Genomic DNA, 19,747 nt, shown 5'->3' on the forward strand with positions numbered 1-19,747 from the left:
AATTGTAAGGTGAAAATTATGAGTATTGAAAGTGCCAATCGCCACATATTCTAGTGTTAGTGATAAATGTTTACTTAGTTTTACATAGTTAAAATGGACTCTCATGCTTTCACCAGGTTCTTTCCTAATGGAGGTGCTAGCTTTAAGTCATGCGATCATATGAGGCTAACTCATAGCTTATTATCAATTTATCAGAGTATTATATATATTTTTAATAGAACTCTAGAGATATTTGATAATGGAGCTGATATTATATAAGTGCTGACTATATTTGTATCACAGGAACCATTTTCAAACACTAACTAGGTGTGCTTAACTATGAGTGAAGCTATTTATTTTTGGATAAGCATGGACATTCGAAACCAAAATGATTGATGAGAAAAATAAAATCAGAAAAAAGACAAAAGGATACAATTGTGCCTATATGCCATAAATAAAATGTTTGAAAAGAAGATCATTAACAAAAACCAATGTACCTGAACTTGCAATTCTTGAGCAGAAAACTCCAGCAAGGCACCTAAGAGTCTCCTCTTGAATATAGACAATGCTTCCTCACGCCTTCAAGACATTCAAGAATAGTAATAATATACATTAGGACCTTTTTTTTCTATTAGAAAAAGTGTAGTCATTGGAAACTTTTTGGCAAAAAAAAAGTTCCCAAAATTCTTCTATGAAAAGCTAACCAGTATCATAATTGTGTATTCCAAGAGAAAAATAGTTAAATGAAGCACATAAAGAACAGAAGCACATTTCAGCTAAACTTCAGATAATGGCTTATCATCATTTAAAACCATTCATGAATTTTCTCTTCTACAATTTTCATCATCACTCTCACTAATCAGTCAAGTTCATAATCCATTATCAGAGTTACAAAAAATTTCAACTCCCTAAAAATCTTTACTTCTACTGTGATCATGCAAACTCTGTTAAACAAATACATTGATCAGAGTCATTCTCCTCAAACACATTAACAGTTTGGAAACTCCTCCACTAAGAGCAGTAAACCCTAACACATAGAGAACACGTTTTCATATCATCAAAACACAAGAAACACTCCTACTCTACAATTTTGCTTGGCCAAACCACTACGAAAGCCAGTAGTGATCAAACCCTAACACAGAGAAAAGAACAGAGGCGTTCATACCCACCAATTACAATCGAAAAAAATTTCTCATTTTTGTCTTTAACTCTACATTAAAATAATATAAAAATAAATTACTTATATTTTTCTTTTTTCTTTTTTACTGAAAACAATAATAATAATAACTCTTAATTTATTTACTAAACACATATCCTAAGAATTAGTAATTACCCGATCTAAATATGTTTCCATTATTTTCAATATATATTGCAAAAATACCTAAAATTACTTAACATACTAAAATTTAATAACAATGATTTTTTTCCAATAAATAATTAAAATAAAAAAACGTAACAGTATATATATTAATAATTAATAATAATTCAATTTTATTATTAAAAACTTCACGCACTACACATATAAATTAACTAGAAAATTTAAACTAATAAAAACTGAAACATCTAATATTTTATATAAAAAATTTAAAAATAACCCATATTCATTAAATAATAATCAAGACCAATATATTTTAGTTAACTTTTAACCTAAAAACCTAAATCACTAAAAAATTATTTTCGAATTAAATAAATAATTCTATTTTAAAATCAATTATTTTAAATAAAACTAAAATTATTAAATTTTTTCTAATAAATTATTTAAAATATAACTAAAATCACTAAAAACGTCTGTTTTTCAAAAAAATAAAAAGTAAAACAAAACTAAAATTCTAAAACGGCCTGTTTCTCACATAAATTATATAAAATCAAACTAAAATTAATAAAAATTCTTTTTCTAAAAAATTAATTAAACAAAATTAAAATTAAAAAAAGATATACTAACAATCAACGAATAATATTATACACTAATGATAATTTATCAAGGCTAACAATTAATACTATTATTATAACTATAACAAAAAATATATATTTTTTAACTACTCCTAATCAACTAATAATTAATTTATTTATCTACGTAATCAAAGATTATTTTAAAAATATTATATATTGTTTTTTTTTACCTTTTAGTTCAAAATAATAGGATTAACCCTAACTAACTACTAATAAAACGTTTAAAATACTAATCTTTTTGTATCTTTGATTGGTTGTCGTTTTTCTTGTTGCGAGAATGTGGGGCTGTTATTTTCTTTGTTGTGGGAATGTGAGGTAAGTAAAATGGTAACTTTTAACTTCTTCAAACAGAATGAATAATAGAAACTATGAACTGAAGAAGAAAGAATGAAGGAAAAAGGGAATTGACGTTTTCATCAACGTGTGAGAAGAGAGAGGAACCTGTCCCGTCTCCCGTGTTGATCATACACAACAAAATGTCAGTGACATTTTTCACATAACGACGTCGACGTCTTTTTTGTTACATCTGACGGCTCCCATAAAGCCGTTAAACTCTCCTGTTCAGTCATTTTGGTGGATAACACCACCGTTTAGCCCAATATTAAAAAAAAAAAGTGCACTTTTTGTCACTATCGCTTTCATCCCGAAATAATAACCAATATCAATAGTCATTAACTTAATAATTATTTTGTCTTAAGGTCACAAAACAAAACTTCTAGCAAGTGCCAATACAAGTGAATAAAAAGCGGTTAGAGAGCCATGTGTCTAGCAACATCATAAACTCATTTGATATGATATATGATATGATTAAACATTAAGGATTAATTTGGATTAGTTTTTTTTTAATATTTATTTTTAAAAAATTTATATTAAAAGATAATTTTGTATTTGGATAGAAAATATAAGAAGTGTTTAATAGATAATTTATTAAATTTTTCTTATTTTTTAAAAAACAAATATATTATTTGTTTAAAAAAATTGTATCTAAATACCTATTAATTTATTAATTATATAGAAATACTTAAGAAAAAAGGGAATCCAAATGCTATGTTGTGTAGAAGTACATTCTAAAGGATGATGACAGCATCATCAACTTTAACCGAAATGTATTTAAGCTGCCTTTTTATGTAGGTGGGGGACGTGCGGAATATAAAATTAGAATTTAATTTTAATGCCGGATAATCTAAAACGTTTTATATCCTGGTTCAATTATATTTATTTTTTTAAATAATTATTCGTGTGCTTAATTTAAAAGTAATTATTTTTATTTATATAATAATATTACGTAATTAGATGTACGTGATTTAAAAATTATTTTAAATTAAAATATATTAAAATTAAATTCATAAAATTAAAAAAATTAAAAAATACAAAACTGAGTGGCAGAAATAATTAAATAAATGACTCATTAAAATGGAACTGGATGTGATTTTGGTTTCAAATATGTTGCAAATGGTATTTGGATATTTGCATGATTCACATGTCACTTGATCGAACGACTTTTGGTATTAACCTTCAGTTTGTTATCTTATCTACATCTTCTTTCTTCTCTGATTGGGGCCCTAGAAGAAGGAACCTTTCCTTTATTTACCTTGTCTTTTATGTCCATGAACCCAATACCTTACACTATTGCGTGCACCAGCAGCAGTGAGATTATAGGTCAGTTTTCGTTATAAATAATTTTTCCATGCATTCTAGATCAGAAGACTTTGACTTAGACTTGAACATTGTTATTGTTAAATTTTGCCATAATTTGATATAGGTTATGCATACCTACTTTCTTAGCTTCTAATGTAATAATCAAAAGAAACATGCATGACCATTCTTTGGAGAGTTAAATACTTCAAAGTTTTGATTTCCTTTCTCTTGCTTTTGATGCAAACTTAGTGGCATAATTTTCTTAAAAAGATGTTTTGCAGTTTTTTTTAATGATTTTATTTTTACTAAAAAATTTCTTTTAAACATGTCAAAAAAAATAAAAATAAAAATATTTTTTTTTCCAATAGAACAATGACACTCAAACAATACCATTTTCAATGTGTTATGGTGATCTTTTTCTTTTTTTTTTCTTTCAAAAATAACTATAGTTGTGTACATGTAAAATATTTTTTTTTCTTATACTATTCAATTCAAAACATAATTTGGATGTGACCCAAAGAAACTAAATCAAAATTTCATAGCCCAACAAAATCAATCTTTCAGTCCCGTTTGAATGATGAACTAATTTGACCCTCAATTTATAAATTTTTAATAGTTTGACCTCATTTTTTATTAAAATCCATGTTATAATATAATTTTGGATAATGTCAATTTTTCGATTAAATCCCTAGAAATCCATTATTCAATCAAATTTTTTTGTTGTGTATACATAAGAAAAAGATTCAATCAAACCAAAATATTTGTAATATAGGTTGATCTATTAGATATATTTATTACTGTAATTAAAAAAATTAATATAGGGACGTTATCGTAAACCTTTTAAAATATAAAATAAAATATTTTTTTGTCTCTAATATTTGAGGTAAGTCTCAAAATTGTTTCTAATATTTAAATTTTCCTATTTAAGTCCTAGTCTTACTACGCATTCAAGCTTTTTTTGCAACAAAGTCCAACCAAGTTGGTCAAATTCTAACAAAAATCAGTTTCATTAGTGAGAGGGTGATACACGTTTTAACTATCCCCACTAACATGAACGTTTGTATCTCATGTTCCTCATCTTCTTTCTTTTTCTCCTTCTTTTTTGCGTTCCTCATCTTTCTTCTTCGCGTTCTTTTTTTTTCTCTTTGCGTATTTCCTCCTCGTCGTCATTCTTTTATGGCTGCTGTTGTTACTATTTTTTTCTTTTCCTCCTCCTCTTTCTGGTAATTTTGTAACATTATGTGTTTCTTTTTCTTTGTTTAATTTTTTTTATTCTTGTTAAGAGAGTAAAACAAAAAGAATCATGAAAAGGTAAAATAAGAAAGAGAAAATGAAGAAGAAGAGAAAGAGGAGGAGGATTTTTGAATTATGTAGAATTTATTAAGAAATAACACCAAAATTTTTTAACTGTTACACAGAAGTTTTTTAATTTTGATACTGAAATTTCTTAACTGCGACACAAGTATTATGAGCAACATATTGATAACTTTTCTGAATTTAAAATTTACATGCATGTATTTTTGTGGTTGATTGAGACTTGTTTGCTTGTTCTAAATTGAGTTTGTTTGTATATTGTTATCACTAAATAATTTCGGTGCATTCTAAATTTGAATAAGGTGCACTTGATCTCATTGACTTGGATTTGGTGTAATTAGTTCATGTAAGATAATTGTAGTATTTTTGGCGTCATTTATGCCATATTGATGACCCTAAAATTTACATGCATATATTTTTGGTAGATGATTAAATCTAGTTTGTGTGTTTGTTTTGAATTGAGTTTGCTTATGTGTTGTCATCATTAAGTAATTTCGGTGTATTCTGGATTTAATTAAGGTTTACTTGGCCTGTATACTTGTTCTAAACTAAATTTGTTTGTGTCACTGTCATTAAGTAATTTTGTTATATTTCTCAATTTAAATAAGGTAGACTTAGTCTCGTTTGACTTGGATTTAATGTAATTAATTCATGCAAGATAATTGTAATGCTTATGGTGCCATCTAGCATACAAAAACTACAAAAACATAGGGTTCAACTCATATACAAAACTAGTATACGAGTATCAACTATTCACAAACTACATTAATAAAAAAAACGAATCAAACTTCGTCGAGTTGATTCGATTCATAACAATAATCCAATTCACTCTGGTTTAACTGATTTGAACTTACATCATACATTATTTTCAAAAATAAAAATGTTATATATATATATAAGAAAAAGACGAAAATAATGACAATAACAATAACGATAATAATGATAATGATGACGATGGAGGAGGAGGAGGAGGAGGAGGAGGTGAAGGTGGTGGTGTGGTGGTGCTGACGACAAATATGATGAAAGAGAAAGATGAGAAAAAATGAGGAGAAGTAGAAGAAGAAAAAGAAGTAGCCGCAACAGGAGGTGTACGGAGGAGGAGGAGGAAGAAGAAGAAGAGTGCGCGTGCGTGATGTAAAAAACTATTATAACAACTTGGTTAATTATTTTACTTGGTATAGTGCTTTATTGTTTAAGTCAACTAACGTTTCAAAATTAGTTTAATGTTGTCCTGTCGTTAGAGATCTATCAACAGAATTGACGGTTAGATAAAATTGAGATGATTTTTGAAATATTAGAGACTTAAATAGGACGAAAACGTTGGGGACGAAAATAATATATTAGTATTAAAAGAATTACTAAATCAAGTAAAATAAAAATAAATTTTAACGAAATAAATTGCATTACAAATTTAAGATTTTTACTCATCATAAAATACTTATAGAATGACTAGCAGATAAACTTTTAGGAAAAAAAATGAATACGATAAATATATAATAAAATATAAATTATACATTTTTGTCTCTAATGTATATCCAACTTCTTTAATATTTAATTTAAATATATTTTATTTTTAAATTTTGAAATAAATTTTAATTTTATCCTTTAATAATATCTTTTTTAACGGTTCATGATTATTCAATTATTTTTTAATCATATATTCTAAATAAATTATTCTTAGTTATATTACTTTCATTTTAAGTAAATTTATTTTTCTTAATTTTACTCTTAAAAATTTTTACTCATAATGAAATATTCATAGAATGACTAGTACATAAACTTATAAAAACAAAAACATGATTACATATATAATAAAGTATAAATGATATATTTTTGTCTCTAATATATCAAAAATGTTTAATGTTTAATTTACTTAAATTTTATTTAAAACTCTTTCAATTATTTTTTTATTGCATCTAAATAAATTACTCTTAATCATATTTTTTTTATTCTAAATAAATTTATTTTTTAATTTTATTCTTAATTACATTACTTTCATTTTAAGTAAATTTATTTTTTATTAAGAGCAAACTTAAAAAATAATTTAAACAATTATTTGTTGTAAAAAAATTAAAATTATTAAAAAAATTAAAATTTATTTAAAAGTTAGAAATAAAATTTAATTAAATTAAACGTTAAAAAAGTTTAGCATATTAAAGAATAAAAAGTATAATTTATATTTTATATATGCTATGTTTTTTTTCTTTCTCAAAATTTTATATATCAGTAATTCTAAAAGTATAAATATGTAATTCATTCTATTAAAATTTATTATAATTTTATTTGATTTAATATTCTTCTAAAAATAATATATTATTTTTATTTTATTTAAATTTTTAATATTTTAAAATTATGTTAATTTTATTTTATCATTAATTTTGTTAACAGATTACTAACAAAAAAATAATATTAAAAATTTAAAACGTTAAAACTTAAATAATATAATTTAAATATTAGAAACAATTTGAAAACTACCTCACTGATTAAGAAAAAAACAATATTTTACTCTATAAAATATATAACAAATACAAAATGAGGATAAAAAGCGGGATTAGCTATAAATAGAATACAAAATTAAAATCAAAACACGTTGTCGTTGGCATCCCTAGATCCTGATTTCTGCAGCGTCTTGGGCTTGGAGAGGAAATGTCGTAAACGCCGCATTTGGTTGTCGTTTCGACAAAGAGAAAGAAAGAGGGTTATCGAGTCAGAGTCCAATTTTGGGGAGCGATTGGAAATTTGGAATAATCATTCTATCGATCGAGAAATGGGAGAGACGAGCTCCACCGTCGACGACGATTTTCTTCTCAAAGCTTTCTTCGCCGAAGTCAGCGAGGTTGAGAGAGATAACGAAGTCCTCAGGTCTCTCTCTCCGTCTCTCTGTTGCAATGGAGGTTACTTCTGTTAGGGTTTCTTTTTTTATATATATAATTTTTTTCGTTTGCAGTTATTTGTATAGTTTCTAATTTGAGGTTATTAGGTTTAATGAGCTGCGACGTTTACATTTGTATGCAGAATTTTGAAATTTTGCGTTGTTTGATTCAATTCGGTGTTTTTTCCTCTCATTGTTGAATTGTGGTGGGGAGTGATGTGATTTTAAGTGAGAGTGTTGATGTTATTGTGAACAACAAGACAAGTTGTAGCGTTTTGGTTATGGTTATGAATGTGTTGTTATTGAGAGGAAAAAAAAAGGGTGACAGGCATAAGTTTGTGATTATGAGAGGGGTAATGTTGACTGCAAGCATAAGTATTACTTATTTTGGAGTTTCAATTTCTAGGTTTATGCTTATGTTATTGCTAGTTTCATTTGTATGAGGTTCTACATACACTCTGTTGATCAACATTTTAGTTGACTTAATTGTTATGTTTTTTCCCCACAGGATTTTGTCTTGCTTTAAGCTAAATCCATTTGAGTATCTGAACCTACCATTTGATTCATCGATTGATGATGTGAAAAAGCAATACCGTAAGGTAAATTCTTTCAATGCAAGGGATAATTTTGACTGTTCCATGGACATCTTATAATGATTTTTTGTTGTTTTGTTGTAGTTGTCATTGATGGTTCACCCTGACAAGTGTAACCATCCACAGGCAAAGGAGGCTTTTGGAGGTATGTATGTGCATGCTCTGTTATTATTTCTGCAGTTGACGTTTTCTGATAGTGGATATCGATTATAATTATAAGTTTCATGGCTAGATGGCTCTTGTGAATAGTGTCTGCATTTTTTAATGTTTGATGGGCTATTCACTTGTCTGCAGCACTAGCCAAAGCTCAGCAATTATTACTTGATCAAAATGAAAGAGATTACCTTCTTAGCCAAGTTAATTCAGCAAAAGGTCAGCGTAAATTAGTTTGTTTTAGTTGGCTCCTAGTATATGTTGACTTTTAATGTTGCAAATTCTTTTCATGAAGGATCATCATGGACTCCGAGAGTAGTGATTTTGGATTATTGGGAAACTTAGTTTACTATCTTCATAGCTAGACCAAACTTTGTCTTCTTTATTTATTTTTCAATTTGGTTCAATGTTTAAAGGTAATTCTGGACAATTTCTGCTGAGTACTGATGTGGTTCACTTCTCTATTTTAAGATTTATGGTGGGTGTCTGTTCCATGTACTTCCGCACATGTCTGTATTGACATTGTTGAAGAGCTAATGCAATGTATTTGGGGCCCTCTCCCTGTTTCTCTGTGTTTTGTCCCTTGTTTGAAGCATGAAAACCCCAAATTTGTGACATTTGCTGCGCATGTGTCCTTCATTGCTTTTATACCAAAAAGGAAAAAAAATGGATTCATTATTTATTCTTTTCTTCTCATATTTACTCATTTGTTTACCCCTTTTTTTCTCTTCTCTCTGCATCTCTAATTCTCTATGATGAAGAAATTCCTTTGTTAGAAAGTTGGTGCACAATTCATAAAGAAATCATCTTTTTCCCATGTATGTCACCTGCAGAAGAACTTAGAGCCAAGAGGAAGAAGCAGTTGAAGAAAGATACAGCATCGAAAATTAAGTCTTTGGTTGAAGAGGTAGGTGCAGTTTTACTAGATGATCCCCTCTGGCTACAACCTATATTTTGGAGTACCCACTCTGTGTGTGATGTGTATCTATTTGTCTGTGTTTGTTTCCCAGTGCCATTATACTCTTCAGATGCATTAGTGATGAAACTATCATATGTTAATATTGTAAAACCGGCATGTCATGAATATTAAATGGAACAATAGTATCTTTGACTTTCTAAAAGACCAATATTTTTATATCTCTTTTTTCTCTGCATCACAGGGAAAATATGACCAGCAATATGAAAAATCAGAAGAGTTCCAGCAAGAGCTGAAAATGAAGGTTCGTGAGCTATTAACAGAACAAGAATGGAGGAGACGAAAAATGCAAATGAGGGTATGTTCTAAAATCTCCCACCAAAAGAAAAAATGTTCTACTAAAACACCAAATGCGTGATTTGGGGAAGTGTCAGTGATAACTGTGAAAATGTGATCATCGTGTGACTGCTTACCTGTGCAAATTTGTCTTGGAGATTATATTCACAAGTATTTCATGTTTTGTGACCTCAAGTTTATTCATGATCATGTAGATATCAGAGGAGGAAGGCAGATTAAAAAAGGATGAAGAGGAACAAAAAGAGATGTGGAAAAGAAAGCGTGAACATGAGGAAGAGTGGGAAGGAACGAGAGAAAAGAGGGTTAGTTTGCTATGATTTCATCTTTGGCCTTCATTTTATACATCAATCGAGTCCTGTATGTGCTGTGAGAGTCTGATAACTTTATAACTGGACAAGCTTCTTGCACCTTCTTCTGCATCCTAGTAACATGTAAGATTTTCACTAGCTCCAGGGACAAATTAACACAATTAATTTCTCCTATTAGGTGTCAAGTTGGAGAGATTTTATGAAGGGTGGAAAGAAGGTGAGATATTGAACTTCTGATTGTCACATAAGTGAATATTCCATTGACACACCTTGAAGAAAAGAAGTGACAATTTGCTTGAATTTATTGGCATGCAGACTAAGAAAGGAGAAATTCGCCCCCCAAAGCTCAAGACAGAAGATCCCAACAAATCCTATGTTCAGAGACCGGTTAAGAGAGGTTAGGTCTGCCATTATGTTTGGAGGACTCAATTGGTAATCAATCTAATTACGGAGTCAAGAGGATTCATGCATATGCTGCCCTCTGCATGGACTATCTCTATCTGTAAGCCTGTAAGAGTGTTCATTGTTGTGCTCATTGGAAACATCTTGAATTGAGTGTCCATCCCCTCAATCCCCTCAGCTGAATGAAATCCCATTCTGGGATTTGCACCTTCATGGGAAGGACGTGTATAGGTAGGTTCTATTCTATGCCATAATTAATTAATTTGGGGGAAGTAATCATTCATATCGAAACCTGTAAATGTTATTTGAAGCCCAAAATGAAAGGATAATTGAACAAAAGAAAATATAGGCCATGTCTTGATAGTTGTCTTGACTTTCTTGGTACATTAGTGAATCAGATGCATTGATTTATGACTCTACCAAAAAAGTCAAAATGATTTATCAATATGGAATGCAGGTAAAAATGTTAAGGGAAAGTATTAGTTTTCTGGTGTAATCTTGACAGATGAAACGTTTTAGGTCACATAAACATGTATACTTTGTTTCTGAATATATTTGATAATGTTGATATTTTAGTCAAAATGAAAATCTCACTCATCCATTTTATCTTAGACGAGTGTGTGTGCCAACTAGCTTGGACATGAATTCTAGAATGTTACTTTCATCCATACCTCACGGTGGAAGCTTTTTACCTTTTTTTTTTCCCTTGTAGTCTCTACATATTTATTACCTTCTCTTAATGTTGACCCGGCTATTATTTTCAATTCTCCAATCACTCAAATGCTTCTATTCCACGAGCATTTATCTTGGGTAAGAGAACTTTCGCCCAAGGTAAATAACACGATAAAAATATGGATTTGGTGGTTAACAAGTCGTACTTGTTAAAAATGAAAAGTATTTATTGAAAGTTTAAATTTTTTTTATATTTTTAGTACACTTCCTATTTATTACGCGTTTTTTCTGCTTTTTTTTCCCTCACGCTTCTCTCCTGCGCTTCTACTTCTTCTCAGTTCGTTTACGCACGGAGCGTCTTCTTCTTTTTTGTCTTTTTCTTAGTGTTCTTCCTCCTCATTCTCCTCCTTTTTTTTTGCGTTTTTTCTACTTCTTCTCAGTTCGTTTACGCACGGAGCGTCTTCTTCTTTTTTGTCTTTTTCTTAGTGTTCTTCCTCCTCATTCTCCTTTTTTTTGCGTTTTTTTTACGCACGGAACGTCTTCTTTTTTGTCTTTTTCTTAGCGTTCTTCCTCCTCATTCTCCTCCTTTTTTTTGCGTTTTTTTTTCACGTATTTTCTCCTTATTGTCATTCTTTTGTTGTTGTTGCTGTATTTTTTGTCTTTTCTTTTTTCTCTCCCTAGTAAAGAAGTAGTAAAAAGTGAGGAGGAATAGTTTTGAATTGTGCAGAATAGAAATGAACCGAACATGTTATTATGATGAAACAGTTGTATAGTACTGAATGAATGGAACATTATCCATTATATAAATTCAAATTCGAATAGCTTTCTGCATAATGAACCGAACACATACTTATGGTGAAACAATTATATAGTACTAAATAAACGAAACATAATCCATTATATAAAATCAAATTCAAAAACAGCTTTCTGCATAATGAACTGAACACGTACTCATGGTAAAACAATTTTATAGTATTTAATGAACGAAACATAATCCATTATATAAAATCAAATTCGAAACACCTCTGTCTACAATTTAAAAATTATCAATTCAATTCAATTTAGATCTAGAACACCTGCGTCCATTCAATTCAATTTAGCAATTGCATTCCATTCAATTCAATTGAAAAAATAATCCATTAGCAAAATGTTGGTGGTGTTGGTAATGACGATAACGAAAGAGGAGAAGAAAAAGAAGAAGAAGAGAAGAGAGGAGGAGATGGAGAAGCAGAAGAAGAATCTGTGTGCGCGAGGAGGAGGATGTATACGTGAATTTGAAAAAGAAGAAAAAGAAGAAAAAGCGCGGGGGAGGAGAAGAAAATAAAGCGCGTGTAATGACGCTTTTTTAATGAGAGTGGTTTTTATTGGTGTTGGACCTACTTGGATAAAACTTGGATGAAAAAATACTTAGATGTGTAGCATAGCCCTATTATTTTTATCAACAAATGTTTAGAACATTAATAAAATTAATAAAAAAACTAATATTGTAATTAAAGATAATTCTATTTAATAAAAATACCTAAATATTAAACAATTACTCTAAATTTACATATCTTTCACAAACCACACCATTTTCCTTCCTCTTGTCCTTTTTATACATATATTAACGATATATATTTTAATTTTCTTTTAATAACTAGCATTTAATTATACTTAAATAACTTTCTTAGTATTATAATTATTCATGTAATAATACATTTTAAATTAAATTAGTCAAATATGATAAAATAACACTAAATTCATAATATGATATATATTCTTTAAATTATAATATAAAACATAACATTGATAAAAAAAAAACATGCTCAAACAATATACTTTTAGTTAACCAAAAGTATTTGGGTTATCATCATTTTGGATATTCATCAAATCCAAATAAATATTTTCTATCAAAATATATGAAACCACTTAAAAAATACTACTAATAAACTACAGAATGACAATATTTTATCCTACGTCAGTAATCCTAATTTCACAGAACACAGTGTCAACCTATCAACAATTCAGGTGTTAATTAGATCCAATATGACAGCAAATATTGCAACTTAGAGAGAAGGACAGCAGAAAAATATGGAGGAAGAGGAGGATGTAGTGAGAGTGGGGGAAGAAGACATTCAATCTGGTGTTGAGAGATGCTCTAGGAGTCTCCTTGGAAGGTTACTTGCTGATTGACCCTTCTTCGAAGGTACTCTAGAGGCAGCAATGCAGGTGATATGGAGACAACCAGTAGGGTTTAGGGTCACGAACCATGGAGGTTAACTCTTTCAATTCTATTTTGATGAGGAGATTGATATGGTAAGGATTGAAAAAGGAGCTCCATGGCTCTTCAAAATTTTATATTCTAAACTTGAGAAGGTGGAAGGAAGATGTGCTAATAGATGATGTAGAATTTTCTTAGGTACCTATATGAATCCAACTGTGGGGTTCCGGAACATTATAAAGCAAAAGAGATTCGCCGGAAGATAGGAGGAAATATGGGGGAGATTCTATACGTGGATATTTTCCAAGAGAGAAGGAAGGAAAACAGAATAATCAAGGCTCAAATTAATCTTGATATCACCAAACCCTTGCGCAGAATTACTAAAGGGCTGGCCCTAACAAGAAGATAATCGAGGTAACACTCAAGTATGAACGCATTGTTGTATTTTGTAATTATTGTGGACACTTAGGCCACGAAACAGGAGGCTGTCAAAAACAGCTGGAGGACTCTTTGAAAGGAGAGGTGGATGAGGAAGGATGGGGAGGGTGGCTAAGGTCAGAACAGGGTGGAAGGCGGGAGCAGAACTTGAACGATACCATTATTCCTAATTCTGTAGTTGAAGATTGAACATGGATAAGAGATAAAAAGCCAACACCGGTGAGTTTGCTTAAAGGTATGGCCAACTTATCTACGGAGGAGAAAAATCAGAGGAAAAACAATAAGGAATTGGTAATTAACTCTCCCAATAGGAAGGACCCACTACTGAATCTTGATGATGAGAGTAGTAAAACCAATGATCCTGTTGGGAGTTGTCAACAATATTCAGGGAAAATAAGGGGGAGAACGGAGTAATGAATGCTTTGTATTTAACGAAGGCAGCAACTATAGAAAATAGTGCATTCAGAGGAGATCCAAACTGAAACAATTAGCCAGGATAAAAACCATTGACATTACAGGAAGGAAAAGAAGATCCCAGGAGGAGAAGGATGAAATAGGTTAGAAAAGGATTTGTCAGAAGATAGATGCTGGTGCTAATGAGGGAGAGTGCCACCCTTCAAAGGGCATCCGAATAGCCATGAAGATGGTAACGTGGAACTGTTGGGGTTCGGGAAAACCCCTGACAGCTCACAACACAAAGGGATTACAAAATCCCATTCCCCCGAAGTATTATTTCTCTATAAAACTAAAAATATTACTTCGACAGTGGAGAGAGTGATTAAAGGAGCTGGTTTTCAGTTGCTGTTTTGTGTTGAGCTGGTTGGTCTTGCGGGAGGAGGATTAATGGTTGCTTGGAGGTGAAACTGCAGATTTTGGCACATGATTCATTCTTTATACATTTCACTTGGGAAGATCAGCAAAAAATGAAGGTTTGGGATGTCATAGCAGTTTATTTACACACGGACGAGGCAGCTAGGGCAGAATAATTTGTTACAATTTTGCAAATTAGAGAATCCACAGGCGAAAATCTAGTAGTGGTGTAAGACTTTAACGCAATTAACGATCACCATGAGAAGGAGGGGGGAAGGATGAAATCGGCCTCATCTATTCAGAGCTTTACTGACTTTATTAATAAGGGTAATTTGGTAGATCTGGGGTATGAAGGAAAGAAATTTACATGGTGCAACAGACAGTTTGGAAGGAATTTCATTCAGAGAAGGTTGGATAGAGCTTTAGCATCTGAGAACTGGAGGACAGCATATCCGAATGCTTATGTTGCTCATTTAGATGATATCGGATCAGATCACTGCCCATTACTAATTAGCTCAGAGAGAGAAATTCGAAGAACCAAAAGAAGATTCAGATTCCAAGAGTGCTGGTGTGTTAGAGAGGAGGTTTCTACAATTGTTAAACAAGCTTGGGACCTAAATGTTGTTGTCTCTCCTATGTTCAAACTGGCTGCGAAATTAAAAAGCTGCAGGCATAAGCTGGTGGATTGGCAAAAATCAGCAGCTCCTAATTCAAAATTTCAGATTCAAAACTTGTAAGTGAGGTTGGATGAAGAGAAGGCAAAAAGAGTGGCGCGCGGATAGCACTACTGTCCAAATTTTGGAGGCTGAATTAGTGGAAAACTTGGAACAAGAGGAGCGTTTTTGGAAGGAAAAATCCAAGGTGTAGTGGCTGAATTGGGGTGATAAAAATACAAAATTATTTCACTCTAAATTTCAGTTAAGATGCCGCAGGAACAAAATCCAAGAACTAGTAGACAATGAAGGTAATGTGGCGTCGGACTAGGTTGGTATTGTGGCAGTTGCGCAAGATTATTTTGTTAAGCTTTTTACAATAGCTAACCCAATGGATCCAACTGAAGTTCTTCAGAAAATAGGCACAAAAATTGATGACACTACTAACCATTTTCTTAATCCAGTAACAGAGAAGGAGATTAAATCAACAACCTTCTCTATCAATCCTTTCTCAGCTCCCAAGGATGATGGTTTTACGGCTAAGTTTTTTCAGTTCTATTGGGAGCTAATTAGAAAGGATGTGATATTTGTAGTCAAGAGCTTTTTTTCAGGAGGTAAAATGCTAAAAGCTTTCAATGCAATCATACGAATATTTGTCTTATTCCAAAAGTTAGAAATGCTTGCTCTATGAAGCAGGTCAGACCAATCAGCTTGGGTAGTGTCTTCTATAAAATACTCTCTAAAATCCTAGTACACAGATTGCAAAACTTTATGAATAGGATTATTAGCGACACTCAAAATTCCTTCATTAGAGGGAGATTAATTAGTGACAATATTTTGATTGTTCACAAATTCATGTACTTCCTGAAGAATAAGACTTATGGTGATTATGAATTAGCATTAAAGCTGGATATGAGTAAAGCATATGACAGAGTTGAGTGGAGTTTTGTATGGATTGTTTTGAACAAAATGGGTTTTTACAAGAAGTGGATTGATTGGATCAGAGAGTATGTGGAGACGGTTTCTTATTCCATTACTGTGGAAGGTCAACCTCATGGTTTCTTCAAACTATGTAGAGGGTTACGTCAAGGCGATCCCCTCTCCCCCTATCTATTTTTGTTTTGTGCAGAAGGTCTATCCCGTTTGCTCCACAGAGGAGAACGACGTCTAGAAGTCTATGGACAAGTCTTCTATTTTTTTTTTAGCAAGAATACCCCTTCTACTGTTCGGGATCAGTTGGATGGTCTACTCTTAGTTCCACATGTAGGCTGCCAAAACAAGTACCTTCGCCTCTCAGCTGTGATCAACCGATCCAAGAAAAAAACCTTTAACTACATGAAAGATAAGGTTGCGCAGAAGCTCCAAAATTGGAAGAGGAATATTCTTTCCACTAGTGGTAGAGAAGTTCTAATTAAAGCAGTTGCTGTGGCGATTCCAATCTATACACTAAGTTGCTTTAAGCTACCGGAAACCCTCTTAGAGGAGATTCAGAAGGCAACTATGCAGTTTTGGTGGGGACAAAAGAATAATGAGAAAAGGATGCAATGGATAAGTTGAAAAATTGCTTGTAGACCGAAGAGTGAGGGAGGTTTGAACTTCAAAGATCTAAGTGCTTTTAACTTGGCAATGTTGGAAAAGTAAGCGTGGCGACTATTGCAAGACGTTGTCCTTAATTCACAAGGTTTTTAAGAGTAAATATTTTAGATTCTCGTCTTTTTTGAGAGCAGGACCAGGCATTAACCCGGCTGAAAAAACTTTCTTGAGGGTAGAAAGGTTTTGGAAAAAGGCATTTTTTTGGAAAATAGGGTGAGGTAATTTGGTTAAGGTCTGTGAAGATAACTGGCTTAATGAAATTAACCCTATTGACATTCGTTTGAATAACACAATAGGCCTTAAACCAGAATGGGTATCGGATATTATATTACTAGATGGGAATTGAAATCAAGCAATGATCACAACAAAGAATCAACAGTGGCACAAGCAATTTTAAGCACAACAATTCATCAAGGTGAGGATCGTGTTACCTGGCCTAGGGAGAGGAATGAAAACTATTCCGTTGCTTCAGGGTATTTGCTGGCATTCCAATTTTACCATGTCCCAACTAAATTCCTACCAGAGCAGTGCAGAGTAAAAAAGATTTGGTCTTCGATTTGGAACCTAAAATGCCAACCAAAAATTAAGTCTTTTTGTGAAAAGTGATGCATGCAGAGCTACCAGTAAAGGAGAGGTTACATTACCAAGATCCATTCGGTGTCTCCCTTATGCCCTCGGTGTATGGCGAGTGATAAGTCCACTGTTCATGGCCTTCTTTTTTGCCCAAACTCAGAAATTGCTTGGAGAATGAATGACCTTCCATTTCCATTGCAACAACTGGAACCATGGAGATGGTGGTTGTGGGTTCAGAATCAGATTAATAGAGGAAGTGATGCACAAAAAAAACTCCAATTTGTAGCATTCTTTACCTGGAATATTTGAAAAGTTAGAAATTTGAAGGTATTCGAAGTTAAATCATCGTCCCCCCAAAAGTTTGTTAGCCAAACAGAGCAGCAGCTGTCGAAGCAACGATTCGTTTTCTTTAGTTGGTATTTTTTGTTCACATCAAGTTAATGACTTTCTTTTCTCTTTTCTTTATTAAAGTTTCAGGAGATTAACTAAATATTTATCCTTTTAGTTGAGAATTTTCTATTTATCCTTTGTTGCAAGTCCAAATGGACTATTCATTTTATTGAATTAATAAAATCTAGTTTTGGAAAAAAAAACACCTAGCTAGAGTTACTATCAGTGAGCCATCTTTGCTATTTACCAGGTACCAGCCATAATATGTAAAAAAAATCCTTCATCATAACCATCCTAATGTCTGTTAACATTCTCAAGATTATTTTACATAATTATATAAAAATATTATTAAAAAGATAATTATAATGATGTATAAGCATGATACGATGATGTAAAACAAACCAATCAGTAAATTCTTATAAATGAAGAACACAACACACCATAGATGTATACATTGTTACATCCATTGTGGCCTTGCATTGCTATCACCATAGTATAGAATGCAAAATTAAAGCCACAACCTTTAACATGTCAATCAACTCCAACCTAATTAAAATTTCACCTATGCATATCACATAATAATTTTTACATCCAGCCAGATAGGGGTGGCAATGGGTAGGGTAGGGTAGGGTTTAAAGCCAACCCTAACTCTACTCGCGGGTTGAGAATATCCCAACTTTAACCCTATCCATTTTCAACCCGCGGATACCTGACGACCCTACTTGCGGGTTACAAAAAAAATGCAAAATTATTATATAACTTCATGATAATTTAAAATAGAATTGACTTTTATGTAAATAAAATATTAAATTATCAATTAATGATCTTTTTTTAATGGCTAAGAATCTTTTACATTTAGTGAAAAATCTTTGATTCAACATCTACTTAAAACATATTTTTATATAAATATATATAGGGTGTGGGTTGGTCGGGTAGGGTTGAAGTTCAACCCGCACCCTACCCTACCCGCTACGGATCGAGTTAACAACCTTACCCAATCGGATGGGGTCGGATTAGATACCCGCAGGTAGGGTACATGTTGCCACCCCTACAGCCACATATCCAATAGCATTTCAATTTTAATTGACATAAATAACAATAATTAATAACTTATCATATTTATGTTTGGAACTGAGTTAATTCAGGTGCACTATTTATATTAATTGGAGAGTATTGGATAATTTATAACAAAACTTCGATTTCTTCTGTGTTAATTCTATATTCAAACGATTGAAACAGTATTTTTATCAAATTCCATAATCCATGAATCTCTTTTTTCACATTTTCAAGTTCACCCTTTAAAAATGTCAATTTCTCTTGGTGGTGGTGTTTGATTTCAGAAATTTCAGCAATTTTTTTAAAACAACTTTGTGCAATAGATCTTTTATAGCTCCCAACCTGATTTGGTTGTTCCTTTTCAAATAAGACCCCAGTAACTTCTTCTGTTTCACTACCAATTCGCCAGTTTTGAAAATTTTTCTAGCCAAAAAAATATTTAAAATAAAATTAGTTACTATATCATGAATTTGTGATAAAATCAACTATAATAAAATTCACACACTAAAGGTAGCTTCTTAATTAGCTCAATCTAAGTTGCTTTTTTCGTATCTGACAATATAATTCCTTGAAGATGAGATTTTAAGCTTTATATATGATGATTCATCCAAAGAAGAAGGCAATCAATTCATGCATAATTCAAATCATATACACAGTCTTTGTTTTCTTATTTTTGAGTGTATTCATATTTTTTTATTGTCTAGATTTAAGCTTACATTAAGAGAGTCAAAAGGCAAAGAGAGTTAATCACACAAAAGCTATTTAATCTTTTGTTTGTTTAAGTTTTGATTTCGAAAGTGTGCTGGAATTAGGGTGTATTTGGTTTTTTTTTAACTAGGTTGGGTTAACACTTAGGAGTTACTAAGCTTGGGATAGCTTA

The 19,747-nt window shown here is 31.5% G+C and overlaps 1 protein-coding gene and 1 long non-coding RNA gene across 2 annotated transcripts; one reads left to right on the top strand and one right to left on the bottom strand.

The window, feature by feature from the left end:
* Nucleotides 1-353: 353 nt before the first annotated feature.
* LOC107477655 (uncharacterized) lies at nt 354-17,867 on the bottom strand. Its single transcript, XR_001589809.3, has 4 exons — nt 17,718-17,867; nt 17,493-17,625; nt 17,280-17,412; nt 354-558 (listed from the first exon to the last, which is right to left on the bottom strand). It is a non-coding gene; the product is annotated as an uncharacterized LOC107477655 (long non-coding RNA).
* On the top strand, nt 7,421-11,585 carry LOC107477653 (J domain-containing protein spf31). Its single transcript, XM_016097709.3, has 9 exons — nt 7,421-7,743; nt 8,262-8,352; nt 8,431-8,491; nt 8,641-8,718; nt 9,333-9,406; nt 9,660-9,773; nt 9,967-10,074; nt 10,259-10,297; nt 10,396-11,585. Exons 1-9 carry the CDS (start codon nt 7,649-7,651, stop codon nt 10,480-10,482), a joined length of 747 nt encoding a protein of 248 aa, XP_015953195.1. The 5' UTR covers nt 7,421-7,648; the 3' UTR covers nt 10,483-11,585.
* Nucleotides 17,868-19,747: the final 1,880 nt, after the last annotated feature.

The sequence above is a fragment of the Arachis duranensis genome, chromosome 3 (genome assembly GCF_000817695.3).
Source record: "Arachis duranensis cultivar V14167 chromosome 3, aradu.V14167.gnm2.J7QH, whole genome shotgun sequence".
NCBI lineage: Eukaryota > Viridiplantae > Streptophyta > Magnoliopsida > Fabales > Fabaceae > Arachis > Arachis duranensis.